This window comes from Pecten maximus, chromosome 13, assembly GCF_902652985.1.
Source record: "Pecten maximus chromosome 13, xPecMax1.1, whole genome shotgun sequence".
In the NCBI taxonomy this organism is placed as follows: Eukaryota; Metazoa; Mollusca; class Bivalvia; order Pectinida; family Pectinidae; genus Pecten; species Pecten maximus.
Window position 1 is genome coordinate 14270439 of NC_047027.1, and position 21705 is coordinate 14292143.

Consider the following 21705-nt stretch of genomic DNA (forward strand, 5'->3'; position numbering starts at 1 on the left):
ACATTTTTTGTTCTTCTAGTTTTTATTACTATTTTCTCTTCATTTTTTTTTTACAAAATATATCAAAAGTATTTTCAATACGCTAGTGCGTTCCAAAGCATATATCATTATCTTATATTAAAACAATATACATGTATATACCACAAACTGCAGATGGCTATACTGATTCTTGATTTCATCCTTCACAATTCATACATTTAGAGGAATAATACACTAATAACAAATCTCATTTTCCTATTCTACGCTCACGACTATTTTAAATACATATAATATAAACACTGCATAAATTATTTAGATTAATCAGGGCCCCAACACCAAAAGACAATCTCAAGTCAAAATTTCAAGTTTTGTCTTGATGCAGACCTCTTGGATTTGCAAAATGAAATGAAAAAATTAAACAATAGAATAATAGTATCTAGTGTGTGTTTGGTGGTGAAGCTGATGACGACGACGATGATGACCACAGCGACGACGACAATGATAAATAAATAATGATAAGATAAATATATAAAAAAAAATCTTTTTAATTTTTTATTAAACTGGAAACGTGCAAAATTCAAATCCTTCAATATGATCTCACAACTTATCAATCAATCCTCGCATATATATATCAACGCTGGTGCACCTTACTCTAATGATATAGCAGTACACAGTATACCTGGATTATTCACCTGGTAATCACATTATTCCACATTTGTTAAATGATGGATACATCAAATTTACAACATTTGTTAAATATCTACTGGATGGATTTGGTTTGGGGCAGATTTGATACTTGTTATTAATGTGTTTTCTTTTCTCTCTTTTATTTCTCTATCTCTTTTTTGTTTTTGTTTTTTGTTTTGTTTTTTGTTTTTGTTTTTTTTATGATATAACCATCAAAATGAAGAAACTCCTTTCAATCGGATTAAGCAATTATCAAATTATTTGCAAGAGTTGGTGTAACCCTACTTCAAAATAGATATCTATTTGCTGAAATTGGCTTTTGATCCTCATCAGTGGATGGCCAGTGTGTGATGCATATGGACTGTGTGGCCTGTATCTGTTTGGGGGATAAATTCAATATCACCAAATATTTATGCTTAACAGTATACTTATATGAATATTAATATATTTTTGCTTTCTATTATTCACTGATAAAATAATAAACTAGTATTTAAAATTAAGTACCCTTAGCCAAAAGGGTTACTCTCCTAATCAACATTGAAAAAGTCTATGAACCTCAAGGAGTTACTTCCCCTTAAGTCAATTTGCAATATCTCAATGTGTACATATACAATGTACTTTATATTTGTCTGTATTTCTTACCACCTGTTGTTTCTAATGAGAAGACTTAGATAGGCTATGCCTGATGTCTAATCCTATTGACTTTCCATCCATGTCAATAATATGTGTTAAATTGAAATTGAAACCCTCGTATATGTTTGACATATTCAAGCTCTATATTCAAGTTCTTTATTAACTTTATCAGTCTTTCGACTCATCAGTATCCTACACATACACAATTTACAAATTTACATAGCATTGACAACATTAAAAAAATTGTGCCAGAGACAATATACTCGGAGAGCGTAACTTCGTTAAAGAATTTCTATTGACATTTTCTGCTTTGATATATTTGGCCATTTTTTCTAATTCTTTGGTATTTTGTCCGTTAAATAATTGTATCAATTTAACAAATTTAAAATACATATGTAGTAACTTTTCAAATATTTTTTACGAATATCAGAATAACATGGGCATTTAAGAATAAAATGAAGTTCATCCTCGACATCATTTAAATTACATACAGAACAAATTCTCAAATGTCGCTGGATATTTTGATAACGACCTCTTTCTACATATAAATCATGAGCTGACAGTCGAATTTTAGTAATTTCTTTTCAGTACCCTTTCCCTAATGGTTTTCTCAAATAACCCTGAATACTAAATCTCATTGTTAAGACATGTATAAAAAAAATCCCTTTGAAGATGTTCTAATTTGTTCTATGCAATCCTGTCTGTTAATATCTAAAGTCTGTCTTTAATTACATTGTAAGAAATATTGTTAATATTTTCTGGGTTTTTTTTATATATAGTCTAGGCCTAATCTACATAATTCGTTCTTGATATTTAACACTCATTTATCGTAATGCTCTAACATGTCTTTATAACATGATCTTAAAATATAATTATCAGTGTTTACTATCTTTATCCAATATATAGAGGATATCTAACAGTGTCTTCAGTAATACCAAATATATTTCACGAGTGGGGCTAATATTTTGATATTTTTCACGAATGCGCAGCACGAGTGAAAAATATCAAAATATTAGCCACACGAGTGAAATATATTTGGTATTACTGGAGACACTGTTAGATATTCTGTTTATTACATTTTTTATCAACGAAAAACCTACCCGCATGCTAACTAGGCCTACAACGAAAGTTTGCATACAAAAAAAAGGAGTTCCCCCTGTCCAGGTGCTGACATATATGTCAGGCTTTCTGATTGGTCAATTATTTTGGTATTTTCTAAGCATTAATTTGATTGGTCGAATCAGCAAAAGTGATATTTTTCACTAGTGAAGAATATGATATTCTTCACTAGTGAAAAATATCACTTTTATAGAATGAATATTTTTGATATTTCACTGGTAAAAATGTAATAATTAAAGATTCCTAATTTCCTTAACAATGTCAATGGATATGTACCTAGCTCTAAATAAACCATAGCTTTACAAGTAATTTTCCGTACACCGAGTAACTGTTTACGGAATTCAGTATGTAATTTCTCAACGTCTAACGCTTTATGAAAGCCCCATATTTCTGAACCATAACTTAAAATACTGCTAACATATGTATCAAAAACTGATAATTGAGTTTCAATATTGAAATAATTTTTACGACACACATTCAAAATTGAAAATAAAGCTTTTTCCCTTGATCTGCTGCTACCTTTTGCTGTATTTTTCTAAACGTTCCATTATAATTTAGTAAAATACCCAGATAATTGAATTCGTTTACAATTTCCAAATGACATCCGTGTCCAACTTTCGTTGTTCCTCAAAATACCACCATTCCTAAATACAAGTACTTTTATTTTATTCGTATTGACTGTTATATTCCACATTTTTGTATACATTTCTACTGAATTTAACATATCTTTTAAGCCCTCTGGTGTTTCTGAAAAAAATACCATGTCATCTGCGTACATCAGTAGAAACAGATTTAAAGTTTGAATTTCTATCGATGGCCAGTTGTCAGTTAAAATTGCATTTCGTAGTCATTTACATATAATGGAAACTATAAAGGAGATGAAATTTCCTCTTGAAACACTCCGTTTTTACAATTGAAATAATTAGATAGTGAGCCATTATGCTTAACACAACATTTTACATCGTTATACAATGACCTATGAATTAACACTAACAACTTTCCATCAATTTCTCCTCTAATTAATTTCAACCACATGTTTTGTCGATTAATAAAGTCAAATGCCTTTGTATAATCAATAAAACAACAATATAATCAATTCATATTTTTAGACTCTGATTAAGTAGGGACTGTAATGCAAATATAACATCAATCGTTGATAGGTTTTTTATAAAGCCAAATTCATCTAAAATGCCATCAAGACCACATGCCTTATTTGTATTTAAGTTCTTTGCGCACAATATTTCGGCATTTGTTATGTTAACGTCTAACTCTTCAAATGTTACATTATGAGACTTACTTTCATCTTCTTGCAAAAATCATTTACATCTTCGTTTATGTTTAGGCTGGTTGCGGCAAGTTTTTGAAAATGATCGAAAAAAGTCTTTTTTTTTCCTTTTTTGGGGGTGCTTTCAAAATGCCTTAGGGTTATATTTTCTCATTTAGTTTAACATGTCACCTTGATGTCACTTGTATGCTTTTTTAAGTTTAATTTCTAATGATTTATACATTTTTTTCTTGTTAGTTAATCTAACACGATTTCCATCACTCTTACAATTATTATTATTAAACGTGTAAAGGGCTTTTTATAATCTGTATATTGAACCACGGTTTGTCATCTGTCCTTTCTATGTTTCTGACGGGGTGTCCTCTGAACGCCAACATTTTTTTAACAATAGGTAGGTGTTGTTTCAGGAAACAATGGGAAGGCAATTATATACTGCTTCATATAAGTTGTCTTTTTTACCTGTACAGTCACCTTTTTACCTGTGTTCCACACGGCATACAGAATTGTATTTCTCCCATTTTTTTGACATTGTTGCATATAACATTCTTAGTACGAGTACAAAAAGGTAAAATAAGATTATTTAAATCACATGCAAAATTATCTACACTCGTATCAATGCTACTCTTACTGAGATCATCCGCATCACAAATGTCTATCAAATTATCTATATTACTGTCAAGCACTCTCACAACTTCCTCTGTATTAGCATCCTTCCATTTCACATTCACTCCCTGAACTCTCCCATCCTGCCTCACGAAACACTCATCTGCCACGTTAGATAGCCTACATTTTTTGGCACCGAGAGTAAAAAACTGGACAGTGGTCAGAATAAATGTTAAACAAACCATATTCAAAGCTTTCAACAATTTCAAAACAAGATTCATGTGTTAATACATAATCTCTCGAACTTCTCGAGTTATAAAAACTAAAATTACCTGCAGCATTACCTACGTGCCTTCCATTTATAGTACGTAAACCGGTTGTTTTGCACAAAGATAGTAATCGCCGGCCAAATTAATTGACAGTCTTATCCATACTTATACGCTTTTTCATATCTTTATCAGGTAAGTAATTAGAAATATTAGATATAAGTGTTACAAGATATATAACCAATACGATCAGCTGTAATAAAATCATCAACTTCTCCGGTTTGACTATTAAAATCACCAAAAGCTTATTATATGTTACATGTGTTGGGATCCGAGTATATGGGAATACCTTCTTCTAATTTTCATAAAGAGGTCTTCATCATGTTTTTCATAATAGATACTATTCAGAGAAAAAAAAAAAAAATACATGTATCTCATCATCAACTGATAATACACGGTTTTTTCTTAAAGTACAATACGTTCCATTATATTTTCAACAATGTTACAGTAATTTTTAACTCATCTTTATAAAAATATAACAGTTCCTTCACCCTTTCCGTCTATTCTCGGCACAATGTGCGCCGCATAATCAGCTGTATAATGTCATCTGGCTTAACCAGCATTCCTATAAACATATGATATCATACTTGCTCAGAAGGCCATCCTCACTTAGCCTGTCCGTAAGAGATCTGCAAACCTTCGATGAGATTACTGTCACGCTCTCCCCGTTTTCCTATCTCGAGTGTCTATTATCGCGTCCTCTACCGAACCTGCCGTTGTGGCCGGGCCGCTTCCACTTCCATTTGACGGCGTCGCGGACCGTTGTCTTGGTACGGACTCATCTGGACCGCGGGCGTTCTGGCGTGTCGATGGGGTCAAATCCTCTGTTAGAAGTCGCGGTGGTCGAACGCGCCCCAATCCAGAAGGTGATTGTCGCGTCGTTGGCATATCCCTTTTCCTTGTAACAATCGGGGACTGGTCACTAGGTGAAGATGTCCTGGCACGAGCTTGTGGCCTTTCCGAACCATCTCCGTTCGGGGTCGATGCAGCAGACCTCCCGCTTTTCGTTCCGCGTAGGGTTTCTATATGTGCTAGTTACTGTAATGCCTGACTGTACGTTACCTGGTCATTATGTTCCGGATGTTGAATCATTTCATCACCTGAGAAATACTGCTCTCCGTCAATGTACAGTCTATCCCTAACCAGTTCAATTCAATTCATTCTATTTCTTTTGGCTTGACAGCCAATCAGTGGTGTACAAAACATATTACATAATATGACATATTGTACGGAATACAAAGGATAACATATGAAGATGAACATTAACATTATGATATACATATTACATAAGGTACATTATAATATTTACGATTAATCTATATATACATTTATCAATACATTTGCAACATAATTAAACACATATTACATCATTCTCTGTTTATTTGCGTGTATAATGAATTTACCTAATCTGTGTAGTTCCTTTATTTTATTTGAATTCAGTAAATTTAAAACTTTAAAGACAGATGGTTTATCCCAGTAATATTTTTGATAAATTTCTTCCTTATCTCTGAATATTTAGGACATATAAGTAAAAAGTGAAATTCATCCTCAACCTCGTTTTGAGTACAGTTTATACAAAGTCTATTTTTCCTGTCAATATTTCTACTTCAACCAACTTCTATAGCAAGATTGTGTGCAGACAAGCGTAACTTAGTTATTGCAATTCTATGTTGTTTATGTAATGACTTGGTTAAATAATATTTTAAATTGACATTGTCCACTAGATACTTATATAAGTCACACTTGCTCTATTACCCTTGGTTATAAAAAAGATATGCTAACATTAAAAAACTTGGTTATTGGATATAAAATAGAATACCCCAAATATAATGAAATAAACCACCTGTTAACAGTAATTGGATACAGTATATACAAAAGTTACTACATCAGTGAACAAAAACAAAACAAATTGATATTATTAACATTCTTAAACAAGACATACAAATGACAATTGAAGAAAACAAATACAGAAAAATCAGTTGTAAAATCTTCCAAGATGTACTTCCCCTTCTATAGAAAGACACACCAAACAGATAATCCTCTTCAAAAATACCCCTACTTCTCCAAGGATCTAGTTACTTCCTCTTCTTAAAAGGGAAATTCCTCTTCAAAATACTCCGCCCCAAAATCTATAAAACAATACACATAAATTTAACAAGACATTCAATAGACAACATCACAGAAATATACACAGATACCTGACCTCTGACCCTATACCTAGTACAGAGGGGCCCTAAAGGGGAACCTGAACCGTATATCATATTGGAGGAACATTCCTCACAATATTTTACAAGTAATAGCCACAATATTTTACAATTAATAGCAATAAACAAAGCTAAAATAATAAGTATAATTATGTATATACTATATAACCAAATATATACATTGATATATTTCTTTAAACGAAGGCATACGTAATTAGGTCGATAAATGAAACACGTGTTCTGGTCCGTGGTTGAGCAGACGAAACCACTACGCCGTAGTCTACGGTACATTAAAGGTAACGAAGTTTAACTTCTTGTTTCAAAAAAAATATATGGCATATTTATCGCAATAACAAATAAAAAACAAAATAAAATAATAATACATACCAATTCTAGCCTTCGCCATACGGCATCCTCGAGAAACACATGTGCATGGCCACGATATCACGCTGAGCAGTCGGAACACCACGGATTTCATTCTATGACAACACATCCAAGGTGTTCCGAGATAGTGAGATTAATCTACCAATTCCTTTCTTTACTGATTATTATTGTTATCTATATAGATTTCTATTTCATTAATGTTATAAAAAAAAAAAAAAAATAAACAAAATGTAAATACCCATAAAACGAGAAAAAGTGAAAATATGCTGATTGTAAGGATGACGAGTGAAAGTAGAAAAATATGAATGAATGAGTGAAAGCCCTCCTGCGGAGGACACCTGTTGTATTGTATATACATGTATTATGTGTAATATGAATAAAATGTGTTTTTATCAAAAAAAAAATAAAAAATTCCAAAGTCCCTTACCCCGTTCAAAAGTTGTGAAAGTTAGTTCTATTACTGAGTGTGAATGGTCTGATCTGTAGCCTGGTTCAATGTTTGAAGATGAAAGACTAGGTAATAAACTATCTGAAATTGAAAAAAAAAAAAAAAAAAAAAAAAGTCACACTTACTAGAAATACTTAAAGAATTAAATATCGTCTGCTTAGCCTGATCCTCTAGACGCTGTTTAATCAAAGGTAATAATCCGATGTCGGAAGGAGTATGCCTCATCCATATAAAACCCAATCCAAGTTCAAAAAGTTTCTGTTTTACAAATACTAACCAATTAGATTTTGGATAAACTTTTTCAGTTTCTAGTAACAAAAAACTTCATTCAAGATACAATTTTCATGACTTAATTACTTCAACCAATATTTTATCATCCTAAATATGTGCTCATTTGCCAGTGGCAATCGACCTAATTCAACATAAACCATAGCATTACAGGTAGATTTCTTTACACCAAGTATATTTTTACAAAATTCCAAATGAATCTTTTCTATTACTGTACAATTATACCTCCCCCATATTTCACAAGAGTAATTTAAAACACTTCCAACAAAAGTATCAAAAAGATTTAACAATGTCTTAATATTTAGTTGAAAGCGGTTGCATTTGGACCGTAAAGCAAAAAGTGCTTTACGACCCTGATCAGCCACGTGCTTAACCATATGGGTAAACTTATTATTAAATCTGAACAGGGCACCGAGATAACAAAAATTGTCTACTATATCAATGTTACAGCCATTATATTTCCAGAATTCATTGTCTTTTATACGGCCACCATTTCTGAAAACAACTATCTTGGTTTTATCCGTATTCACTTCTAGTTTCCATTTATCGGAGTATTCATATAAATTATCTAAAAGATTTTGAAGACCATCGACTGTTTCAGAGATTAATACTAAATCATCTGCATACAGTAGTAGGAATAAACTCAGTTCTCCAAAGTCGTAATTGGTGGCACCGTTTTCAATAAAACTATTTTCAAAATCATTAACAAATAAAGAAAAAAGTAACGGGGACAATATTTCGCCTTGCGTCAATCCGACATTGTTTGTGAAATAATTTGAGCATCTGCCATTAATTAATACACACGACTTTACCAAAGAATAAAGGGACTTAACTGTCTTTAGGAATTTACCTCTGATGCCCAACTTTGATAATTTATACCACAGACTTACCCTATCAACGTAATCAAATGCCTTACGAAAATCAACAAAACAACAATATAATCTCTTTTTTTCTGACAAAGTTTTTGAAATAATTGATTGCAAAGCAAAGATAGCGTCCACAGTACTAACTCCAGGACGAAATCCAAATTGAGCGTCAGTTAAAATATTTTATATAATTGCAGAGTTGCACACTATGTCCATTGGCCTTGTGGTGTTACATAATGCGATAAAGCTTTTGTGTTCTCCCCGTCTAAGAATGACAATGCACCTGACAAGATAATGACATACTCAGGGGTTTATCTCGTTCTGTGTGTTTTAGTTTTAGTTGGTTTTTTATCATTATCTATTATTTTTTTGTGCATTACATTCCAAAAACATACATCAAATAGAATTCGGAGGTTTTATATGTCGCGCAATCGTAATGTCAAATTGTTTGTCAGCGTATGAAATTGATAATCAATTATGCTACAAATGTAATAAAAATTGTTTATTTTATAATGACTTACATAAATTGTTGGTGATTGTTTAAGCAAGAAGACACACATTACATTGAACAACGAAATAACACCACAGATAATCCTACCAGGAATGTATGACCAATGTCAAATGAGCATTAGTCCTAATAGAACTGAAAATCAGTCGTGCGTAACAAACACACAAAATTGAACAGGGACAAAACAATATTTTGACATGGCTTCCTATATTTAATTACCACAAACTTAATAGAATATTCTATTATTGCATTATATGAGTGTGTACTAAACAGAACAGATACGATCTCAATATGTAGTTTCATATTTTTGCGTCAAGAACTTGGCCGTACACAATATAGTATAATCATATTAATTTCCATTTCTTGCTGATTTTGTAGCACACGCCATCATTCATGCATAGGGTTAAAGGCATGAAACAAATATATTTACTTTTAAATCCTGATACAGAAGGATATTTAAATGTTGTCAATTACTTCCTCCGTCCATTTCATATAAGGTATGATTCATTTTAACTTATACCTATGGCAGTGCACATATCAAGTTTAACACTAAATCCTTATTCCGTTACAAATAGAAAAAACTTAATCAAAATGACTTATCTTCCGATTATTCGCGGGGATAAAACGGAAAGCAGTACTTCGACAAAACATGCATAATTTTTTATCGTACTACAAGGGCCCGTGCTACATACATGTTGTTATGTCAGTCGGTACGTCTGCGCACGACCCAATGTTTACTAGCCGCACTTACGACTGGGTCTGTCCGCTAATGTGCAAACACACATAACACATGTGTATTACATCAGTTCAAACCTATTTAAGGCGGGAATTGGTTGCTGTTACTGTAGTGTGGACTAAATTCAAAAAATAATTTAAGTGGGTATTTGTTAATAAATATAGATTTATCGATCCCATTTTCGGAAGACGACTTCCACAAACACCAAGACGTAACAGCTATTTTGACATACAGAAGACAGGGATAAGATCTAAAAAGAGCTTGATATTCACAGTGAGAACATGGCGGCTCCGACACCAGTTCCTGGTTGTACCCGACATCCAAGGATGCGGTTTTGCTTGCTTGCGTGTGTAAATCGTGCGAGAGCCAGTTACTTTGTATGGACTGTGTTACGGAGAGTCACAACGGTATTTTTCTTCCTAATGTCTCCCTTGACAATGCCTCATTTTTGGCCTTTAGTTGAGCGTTCGCCCCTGTGAGGAAGGCTTCCGGTTCTGTCCCCTAGCCGAGACATACCAGAGTCTTTAGAAATGGTAGTTGCTGCTCCTGCTTAGCGCTCAGCATATTAGGGATTGGGACCACTGGTTCGCCCGTTGTCAGTATAATGTGACTGGGTGGGGTGTCCTGCTGGGTGTCTTCGGCAGTATGCTTCAGTGAGGTAGCACTATAAATCGACAAAAGTTCCGGCCTATCACAAGGAGACCTAACAAGTACATACCGTAGCCTTCCAAAACACACATCCCTCGGACAACAAGAAAACTTTGGTTTGACTGCAATAACAGTAAAACATATCGGGGGAGGTAAAAATCTACGTGTAGTTTGGCAGTGTATTTTATATAGAATTATCGCATATTTGATAATGTAATGCGTTCCGAATTCAAATGATTATATAAAAAGTTCTGTTAATTCTACTGAGAAGGCGTCAAACATAGATTTAAAAAAAATACCACACTAGGAATGTGTCGCTTTAAGAATTCTGAAGGACATATAATATTTCATAGCTGACTGCACTGCTGGATGGTTAGCACAACACTAGCTGGATATCACAAACTTATACATGTAATCTGCCTGTGTTATTTGTGAAATCCCATTGTTTTCATTTTGGTTGTGATGACAATATAATCTGGCCGACGAAAGTACAGGTATAGATCAATTACGTTTGAACTGGATTTGTACAAATACATACCTGTGACTTAAAATAGAACATACACGGAAGTAATCCTAAACAGAAGTACACCCATAGAAAATGTCGCCGCCATATTGAGAGTACCGATGCAGAGGCGTTACATTTAGAGACATGGCGGCACAGATGCCAGTACCCGGCTGTACCCGACATCCAGGGATGGGGTTTTTGTATGTGTGTAAATCGTGTGAGGACGAGTTACTGTGTATGGAATGTGTAACAGACAGTCATAATGGTCACACACTAGGTAAACTTACTGATTACGTGGCGGACCAGAAACGGGAAATACAGCAGTATGTTGACAAACTTTCCAAAACGGATATTCCTAAAATTGAGGAAGATATTCATGAAAGTGAGACAAACGGAGAAGAATATCAGAAAGTTATCAGTGACATTAAACGTCAGGGCAAAAAGCTGAAAGACAACATCGATAATGCTATTGACTTCTTAATGAGGATTTGTACTGAGCTAGAGACACTGAATGCAAGTATTTCTGAGGAAAATAAAATTGCACTAACCAAACATCTTAGAGAGGACTTGAAGCCAAAATTGGACAGATGCCAGGAGGTACTGACATCCGGTACAACCGTTGACGTCACTACATTAGCGCAGGAAATTAGGAATTCATCCACTGCATCGCCCTCTATCGGAACTTTGCAGACAGTGGAGTTCAAACCCGGGATTATTTCCACCGAACTCCTGGAACGTATGCTTGGTAGGATACTAGTGGGTGGAGAAGATCAGTCATGCAAACTCATTCTGAAACCAGTGACTCTTAATGAGTTTACTACATCCTTTTATTACGATTCGTGTCGTACATGTAAAGATACTGGTAGCGAGGCATGGGTAACCTACTCGGACAATGTATTCCGAATGTCGTTAGACGGTACAGTGAAGGAAAAGATCGAATGTAAGGTTGGAGTCACCTCGATCTCAGTATCCCCAACCACGGGTAGGGTTTGGTTCTGTGTACGAACTGATCGAAGTATCCGTGAATCTAATATCGATGGTGAAATTGTTATTCAATTTAACGTTACCAAGACCCCATTTTCTTTGTGTGTCAATAGCGATGACATGGTGGTGGTCGGGACGGCGGGAGAAATACAACTGTATACTACGGACGGCCAGGCATTGTCAGCTGGAGCGGGCGGTCCTTGTCGACAGGTGGCAGTACTTCCCCGTCACATGACATCCTGTCCACAGACCGGGGATGTAGCTGCCGTTGATACCAAGGGCTATAATTACTACATAGCTGATAAGGAACCAGAAACACAACCGTGCGTCATCGTGATGGATAAACACCTCAACCTGAAATTTTCTTGCATTGGTATAACAACACCAAATGTAAGTTCCAATCAGTTATCAAAGTTTTACCCGTGCGATGTTTGCTTTGATGCCGCTGGTGATGTCCTAGTAGCAGATGCTGTCACCAAGTCAGTACTACTGATTGATGGTAATACTGGACGCTGTATGAGGACTGTTTATACGTGTGATGAATGTGTACCCAAATGTATCAGTCTACACGAGGACGGTACCTTCTGGATCGGACACAAGGATACAACGATTAAGGTACTCCAATACAAATAAAAGGTAGAAACGATCTCCTCTTTATGTATTAAGTCCCCGTGTAGTTGCACAATCTTGATTTTGGAAACTCCAGCGATAGTTCCAAAATATTCTGTAGATTATGATCTCCCACCATTCACGTCGTTGACAGAAATGTCCAGTAATATACAACACTATATACTATGGTTGATGTCATAGAGTCGATGTTCAAATAACAGGGGGTTATTTTGTTGTCTTTGTGTCATGTGATATTGCTCCTAATGAATAGCTCAGACGGAAATGGATCATATTTTACCAGAAAGGATTTTGATGGACTTAATATCAAAGGTGTTTTGGAAAATTGGAATCTTGAACCACTCGGAGTAGGACATTTAAGCCCAAATCATGCCTGTCAGTTGATGACAAATACGGGTTGCATGAAGTGCTGGGGTGTTAGGGTTCATAAGTAGAGACAGTTGGATTGCCTAGTACAAACTCAACAGCAATACTTTGATTTTTCAAGAGTTTTAGATGAAACCATGCTTATTTTCTTTTTAACGCGGAAGTATGAACGCAAACATAATTCCTAGCACAGACTTTCCCATAGAATATAAGTCAAACAAGCAGTAGCATTTTTTGGGAAAAGGGGAAAAAGTTTTATTCTGCTCAAACTGATTTTGTTTTAAATGAATGAATAAACGAAAATACATTTGTAGCTTGATCAATAAATAATAGGGACATATCTTTTATACCAAGTATGTGTTCATGTTTATCCACTGAAACGCACAAAATGTGTTTAATATTAACAGAATTTTAAGTGGATGCGACAGAGTGAGAAAATAATGAACCAATTGTCACGAAAATTGATCTATACCCCACCATTTCTTTGTTACAAAAAATCATTACGTTGCTAGTTTTCGTTATATCCAGCTGGACGTTTTGGAGAAAGCATCCATTTTTTTCAGAAACACGCGATGGTCTGAAAATAAGTATTTAAAAATGCCTCGGTACTTTGTAGATATTAAGTGTTTACAGGAAGAATACTGTGAATCCTGTTTTAGTTGAGATTTCTTTTTCACTAAAATAGTGAAATATGAACATTAAAACAAAACATGTCGTGTCATGGATGAAATCATATAACCTTTCGTGCAGTGATGAATTATCATCATTATATGATTATGGAAGAATAAAACATGAACTTTGAACTTTCAAAATAAAAATAATACATGTTATTGTGTTTTGTTTTATTGTTATCACAGGATGAGTCATCTCCCCTTAATGTTTCATCTCGTTGCTCTGTCGTGTTCCTTTGTCACAACCAACATGTCTCCTGATTCACCAGGCGTGCATAGGGGAGATAACTCCTATGAGCTGTAATTAAACGTAGGGATAAAGTTCGATTAATGTTTTCTTCTTGAATATTGGTTTTCACATTCAATAAAATTTCTACTGTGCATACATCCAAGATGCTCATTCACGCTCTCTTAACATTAAAATGACCACTGGCCTCGACGCTTGACCGGGGTAGACCTTGAGACATCAATGTATACAAATAACTCGCCACATTTATATTTATCGCGAGATTTGTCACGGAGCCGAGAACGAAGCTATAACAACGTGCGCTGCACAAAAACTACACACATGGCCGTTGTTTACATATCGAGCATACGTGAACTTTGCCTAATAATGCTTTCATTTAAACATATCAACAGAATATTCGCGTAATAACTAAACAAAATAAACGAACATAGTTTACATTTAAATACTTAATTTTAAGTTGTAGCAATATGCATACAACAAAACATCGATAAAATTTTAGATCGGTGAAGTTGACAATGTTCAAAAGCTAACCACAAATCCAATAGACGTCCGGCAAAATCGGAATTCGAGTCTATTCCCTTTTCTTTTCTGCTAAATTCCAACGAATCATTTCCTTCTCTAAGGAAATAATCGGGTTGTGCCGATTCCACTCACTTTTGCGTCTTTTTTTCGGTATAGCCGTATTATATTCTTTTGGCCCCGGATATAACGCGACAGGTGGCGTTACTGGTCAAGATGAACTATGTGATTGGTCAATGTAGCGGTAGATGCAAAATGCAGATATGCAGTTAAAAACGGAAAGTAAAGAATGAATGCAAGCTGAATAAGTGAATGCATCTTTTCAAATGACACATTAATAAAATTATATTCCTGATTCAAATGCAGTCTTATTATCACCAAAAATGATTCAAACTGATATAATTTTGTTATCCGTGCTGAAATGCATTAGTTCTATAATTTTTTTTCATCAGTAGTTTTACATTATAACCACCAGCATTAAAACTATGCCGTTTATCTTTTCTTGTTTTGGCATTGACTGTAAAACCCGCCGTTGCATTGTGGGACTACTTTTCAGAGAAACTTGGTCCGGCAGCCACAGTTATTATTTCTGGGAATTCCCCTTGTACTTTCATAAATACACATTTTCTTTCAGTTTCTGATTCACGGTAATCTGTTAGGTATGTATGAAGTCCGAAAACTAAAAGCTAAAAATGTTAACATTGATATATGTTTCTTCGGGAGTGTGTGGCTTTAACAACACACCAGAATTTCTGTGTATCACTAGTGGTGACATTGTCGTGGTGGGGATGTTAACATGAAGGTACACTTCAGACGGTCGGGCAGTGTCAGCTGGAGCGGGTGGTCCTTCTCGACAGGCGGCAGTGTATCATCATATGACGTCCTGTACTCTGACCGAGGATGTAACTGCTGTTGATAGCGATGGTGTAAGTTATGATAGCTACATGGCTGGTAAGAATCCAGACAAACAGCCACACGTCATCGTGATGGATAAAACCCTAAACCTGATGAGTCCCTGTAAAGACATAGGAACAGCTAATTCAAACGGAAGCTCCAATCATTTGTAGGAGTTTTGTCCGTGGGATGTTTGCTTTGATAGAATAGGTGATGTCCTTGTAGCGGAATTTCTCACCCAGTCAGTACTACTGATTGACGGGAATACTGGATGTTGTATGAGGAGTGAGGTAATGTATCTCACTGCATCAGTCTACACGAGGACGGTACCTTCTGGGTCGGACGAAGATAATGAAATACAAATACAAGCTAGAAATGATCCCACGTTGACGAACACTTCTTTGCCAAATTAGAAATGTATACCAAATTATTATTGTACATACCTTAATATGAAACAAATGAAAGGTTTAGTTTCTCTATGTAATGTTCGTGTGCTCTCAAATGTAAGTAAGTTTGTTGAAAGCCTTGAAAAAAATATAAAGAGTGTACGAGATTTGTTGTGTTCCGCCATGTATAAAACTTGCTGTTTATGTTTGACCTCTTGTAACACACGTGTGTGTCTGAGTGATCAATAAAATCTGAAATCTTCATTTAACCATAAAGACAACGTGTATGCAAAGCAAATGGTCCATCTGTATATGCCGAAGGCTTATGTTAGCTCTATCGGTAGGGGCATCATCCGTCGTGCGTCATCCGTCGTGTGTCGTGCGTTGTTCGATGTCCGTAATCTTTTCTCAGTAGATATTGGTGAAACTTGCATGGTAGAGATATTGATGAAACTTCCTTGGAGAGACAAGTAACAGGCCTTACCAAATATGTGTATGTTTCGGGTGAGAAAAAAAATCAAAATGGCCGCCATGACCGTCATCTTTAAAATGTGTTTTTTCTTGATAACTCGAATATCATTAGCGTCATAGCAAGAGGACATAGTATGAATGTTCAAGTGCCATTTCTGAACAAGTGTTGCTATTTTAAAGGTTAATTGAATTAACAAGATAATCAAACCAGCAATTGTCAATTGATGAACTAAGAAAAAATACACATATTTTCATTTGTTTACAAGATAACTCAAGACTGGAACATTATCTACATTTTTATGACAACCAAACTGTGATGAAGAGGTGGATAAAATACATTAGCTGTTACAAATTGCAACCAGGGGTCTCAGACACGACTCTCAGTGATTACTGTGATTCACCATGTAACTTAAAATTTGATGCACTGTTACAGTGCTCAGAATTGTAAGCTTGACCGAAAGGAAAAAATGACCAAAAACATCTTGACCAAGGTTGAAAGTATGTATCTATTATCATTGCAATACAAATTATCTTATTGATAAGAGGTCATGCTCACTTTGACCTGTGACCTTTGGCATAACTTTAGTGTTGAAGGATATGCAAATGAAAAGTGTACATCATTGATAAGAATTAATGACTTATTTGACCGGTGACCTTTGACAAGATGGAAAACTTACTTCGAGGCCCTTATACCAGCGAATTATATATTATCACTAACGTGAACCAGTTAGGGAAAGTTCTTTTCAAGATGGCGGGCCATCATGATCACAGAAGATAGTAGTGCAGTTTAAGCTTTTATAAGGACAATCTGACGGAGACACAGTTGAAAATGTTATCACAAGAGTGATTTTTACACAATTTATCATATATAATTTGTCTTGTTGATCCGAAGGTAGTGTATTTGAATTTCTTGTCGTAATTGTTCATTTTTGAATATTATTGTTTAAGAAAATCCGTTATGTATTGCCATTCCAATGAATATACATATATGTGTCAAATTAATGAATACAATCCCGTCCAATCTGCTTTATGTTATGAGACTTAAGATTATTACGTCATTTGATCCAGTCGTAACTTCCCAATTGACTAAATGGTAAAGTTCCTCCCGGCAATGAAGTATGCCTGATCATGAATTATTGGGTCCAAAATGGGTACGTTTTCACATTCTGAAATGTTTTCGTGCGAGAAGAATAACATCGCCGAGAAATTTTGTTGGAAAGATTAAAATTTGTGCAGACAGAGGAATTTGGTAAGCCAATGGTCAAAAAAGTTCACAGAACAGAAAATAGGTGTTTTACTATGGTTAGAACAAATGTTCTCACTGGTATCAGGTATGTCAATACAGTGTAGTTCTAAGATCTTGATGCCTAGGTTCAACTCAATAAAGATTTTGTCAAACCGAATATCTATTGCATTGGTTGGCCACGCAAGGTAGATCATTGCGTTTGATCACTTTTAATTTGAGGAGAGGTACCATGGCGTCTTGGTCTAAATGTTAATAATGGTACTTTCTTGATCGGTCACTGCGGAATTGAGAATGAAGATACTAAAAAACAGATATTGGTTAGATTTCTACTGTGGTTTGTCTTTGAGTTGATTGTCCAATCAACAGTTGCCGGTGGTTTAATTTAGTGTTTTTTGTCCTATCAATTGTACAGACATTCATTTAAATGAACTTGGTAGCCCTGCAGGCTACTGGTCCCAATATCATGACATGGAACCTCTTGGTTATTGAGAAGTCGTTAAAAGAATTTAGTACATTTGACCTGTGACCTTGAAAATAGGTCAAGGTAATTAACTTGAACAAACTTTGATACCCTTCCCATGTCATAGCTTTGGGTCTCTTGGCTATTGAAAAGAAGTCGAAAATGTAAATTGTTTACAACGCACGACGCCGGTCAAAAGGCAGTCACTTACAAAACCATACAAAATCGATGCAAGGTTTTTTGTGCTCCATATTAATAGTTATTCCGTTTTATACCTCTTTGATGTTAATAATTCAAAACAAACTTGAACGTCTGTCTCAATGAGAAATGATTAAAATATGTTGAAATTAGAAACTTCTTACAAAAAGGAAATAATGAATCTTGCAAGCAAAAAGGTCACAGAAAATCTGTATAGTATTTGTGTCAGCAGTTTATTGCGTTCCCTACCGTGACAATTCTTAAGTACAAAATATACAAAATAACAGAGTGTTCTCCTTTAACAGAAGAATTAACAATAACAGCACCAATTAACATTCATTCTACACTCACAAAAACTACCAAACATCACATATTGAAAAGTTTAACATCTTCAGAATTACCAAAATCAAAACTAAAACGTAACATAATCTCACAATCACATGGGCAAATGTGTCAGGTCCTTAAAATACTGAAATAGCTGATTTAGTCAAGATTAGATACTGACAAATCTTGGGGAAAACTTCCAAAATACTTAAATTCAGTATTAAACCTGTCACCCATGTAATTAGACAGAGTAAATGCTTTGGAAAAATCAATCATGCATAATTCAACATAAATAATTCCACCATTGAGTTTAAGATTGTTTACATTATGCATGTGTATTCTAAAGATGATCAACTTCAAGAATTTAGTCCACCATTGTAGGTCAGTTCATCCTGAAGTGAATGGATGCATTTTACTTGATTAATCATTTGAAAGTTAAATTATTTATTTCATCAGTAACTAATTACAAAACAGGATTTCATGAAGCTTTGATACCATCAGATAGGCAGCCATTGATTTTTAGAGAAATTTTCATTGGGAAACAAACAATTATAGTCGTAGATTCTTATTTTCCCACAATATCAAAAAAGTTCTAACAGCAAAATCTCATCCACAACATATGTGAAATGCTTTATCATTTCAGTAGATAGCATTCAAATATTTAATATTTTTGATTGTAAAACAATAACCAGTCTTGCTTATTCTTTTATCAATTAAATTTAATTTAATTTAGGGAAAGGGCTTAATATAAGTTTGATAACTTGTGCCCAATTCCCATGTATATATTAAGATACAATAAAATATGTTTAAATCAAATTAAAAAGAGATTCAAGGGAGAGAAATGAATGGGAAATCCATGTTAATTATCTCCCTTTGAGAGTAAAACCAGTGACAGTGGAGCATGTTACCGTTCCGATAGATATGGTAGGACGATACAGAATGTTGTTTAAATAACCTGTCAAGGGAGATCACTCTACCTAGATTTCTAAAAATTCAATTGGTGTTATTGAAAGTCAGTGGTCCTGAACACAAATTTCATTGTAAAATTATATTGATCTGATAACCTCAACAGTAACAGCCATCGTTTATATATAAAACTTAAATGCATTAAACAAGGCCATCAGTAGGCAACAGGGTCTTCTTCAAATTCAACTTTGTTAAGTACAGAAGTGAACCTGTGTTTGAAGAATGTATCAAAATTGTTGATAATTTTTTTTGTGTAACATGAAAATCAAAAATGAGAGACAAATGCTTCAGACAAATTCTTCTCAGTCATTCTGATCTGGAAGTTCTCCAAAGAAAAATTTGATGACAGACAATCATATACATTTCTTGTGAGGTGGCAATTAGCTACTATTTAATGTATAAAAAAAATCAGTAAAGGTAATGATGTTAACTCTACTTTGAACATCTAAATTTCAAAAGAGAATTACTTTGAACATTTTTTAAAACATAATTGGACAATCTGACATACCTTATATACCTTACAAATCAGTCATAAAAACAGGTATGTCATTATTTTGTACTGACAAATTAATTCAAATCCAGTCTTCAGACCACATGGAATAGAAAATGGTAATTTTCTGGTACCAATAGAAATTATTTCAATTTTGACAAGCATATTTTAAGTTTTCTTAAATATCATGAAGCAAGTTATAATTCTTCAATTAGAGAAAAATCTAAAGTATGGCCAAGGAGGCATAACCTGCATGCCCTATATCCTTTGTATAATTTGCCATTAAAACATTACCCAGTTACTGAAGGTTTGTCACCGAGTCCAAAAAACAAGTATCAAATTTCCTAAACTTACAGGACAAAATCATATTAGATCCATCAACTGTATTATAACATCTTGAAAAGAATAATAAGAGACTAGATTTAATATCATAATTTTGTTTTGGTTGGATTACAGCTCTATAAATTATATTACGAAGAGCAATATCCGAGAATGTTTACCTTATGTTTTTGGTTCTTACACGATGATCACTTATAAAATCATACATCTATGATATTGAACAAAAAATATGCCTCCAGTTCTCAAAACGACTCTCCGGTTAAATGAATGAATTTGAAAAATACCTTACATTGTGTTGTTTTTACTGTCATAATCCTATTCCTAATCATTAAAAGATATTTTGACAATTGATTTCTGCCAATTTTCAACATACAAAACTTGCATTTCTTGCATGATATTCAAGGTAAAAGAAAGTTTGATACATTTTTTTCTTCATTACACATTTTATTGTAAATGAATAAATTAAAATAGACAATTTTGTTTGAGGAAACATTGTGTTCAAATACATATTTATGTGTTTAAATAGTATATGGTATAGTGTTGGGTTGGAATTCCCAAAACAAATTACCGTATTTGACCTAATAAGGGCGCCTGCCCTAATAAGGGCGCCCCTACCTTTTTTCAAGGAAATAAATCTTTGACTGAGTGTCAAAATGGTGTTCAAAAGTAATAATTCATGTGAAATATTTTGCTACTTTATGTGTTCAATTTTCTTCAGCAAATTAAGTAACTGGAACACATGTTTTCGCCACATTTTGTGTATTCCTACAGGCTACAGATGACATGTCAGTGCAAAGAGCACCCAAAACTAAACACACATACAAATAATAACTTACCATCTTTATTTGAAGATAAAGTAAAGACTTCATTCTTGTTGATAAATAACTTTTGTTCAGAACAGAAAGCTGGTAAAAGACATTGTAAATCAATTATGAGGTCAAAGAAAACGATGTCTGATATGATCTGGGAAATCCCCTGTTTCTATAAATAGAACACAAAAGAGTTCCATTTGAACATAAATGGTGGAACACACGTTCTCTGGTCTAAAGATCAGCTGGCATGGTTTACAAGTTTACAGGAGTATTCAAGTGATGTTTAAGCTTAATATATGATAATGAATAGATATCTTCATCTGGAATATTTTTATGACTGAATATTTTACCGTTTCCACAACCTTGGGTATTCTGCTATAAGGTATAGTCTGTTTCATAAAACTTCAGAATAACTAATCTTAATAAGGGCGCCCCCACTGTCAATTACCCGCGCCCTGCGCCCTTATTAGGTCAAATACGGTATGT

At 34.3% G+C, this 21705-nt stretch overlaps 1 protein-coding gene across 1 annotated transcript; it reads left to right on the forward strand.

The window, feature by feature from the left end:
• The first annotated feature begins 11363 nt into the window (after positions 1 to 11363).
• Positions 11364 to 12836, forward strand: LOC117340471. Its single transcript, XM_033902230.1, has one exon. It carries the CDS (start codon positions 11364 to 11366, stop codon positions 12834 to 12836), a length of 1473 nt encoding a protein of 490 aa, XP_033758121.1.
• Positions 12837 to 21705: the final 8869 nt, after the last annotated feature.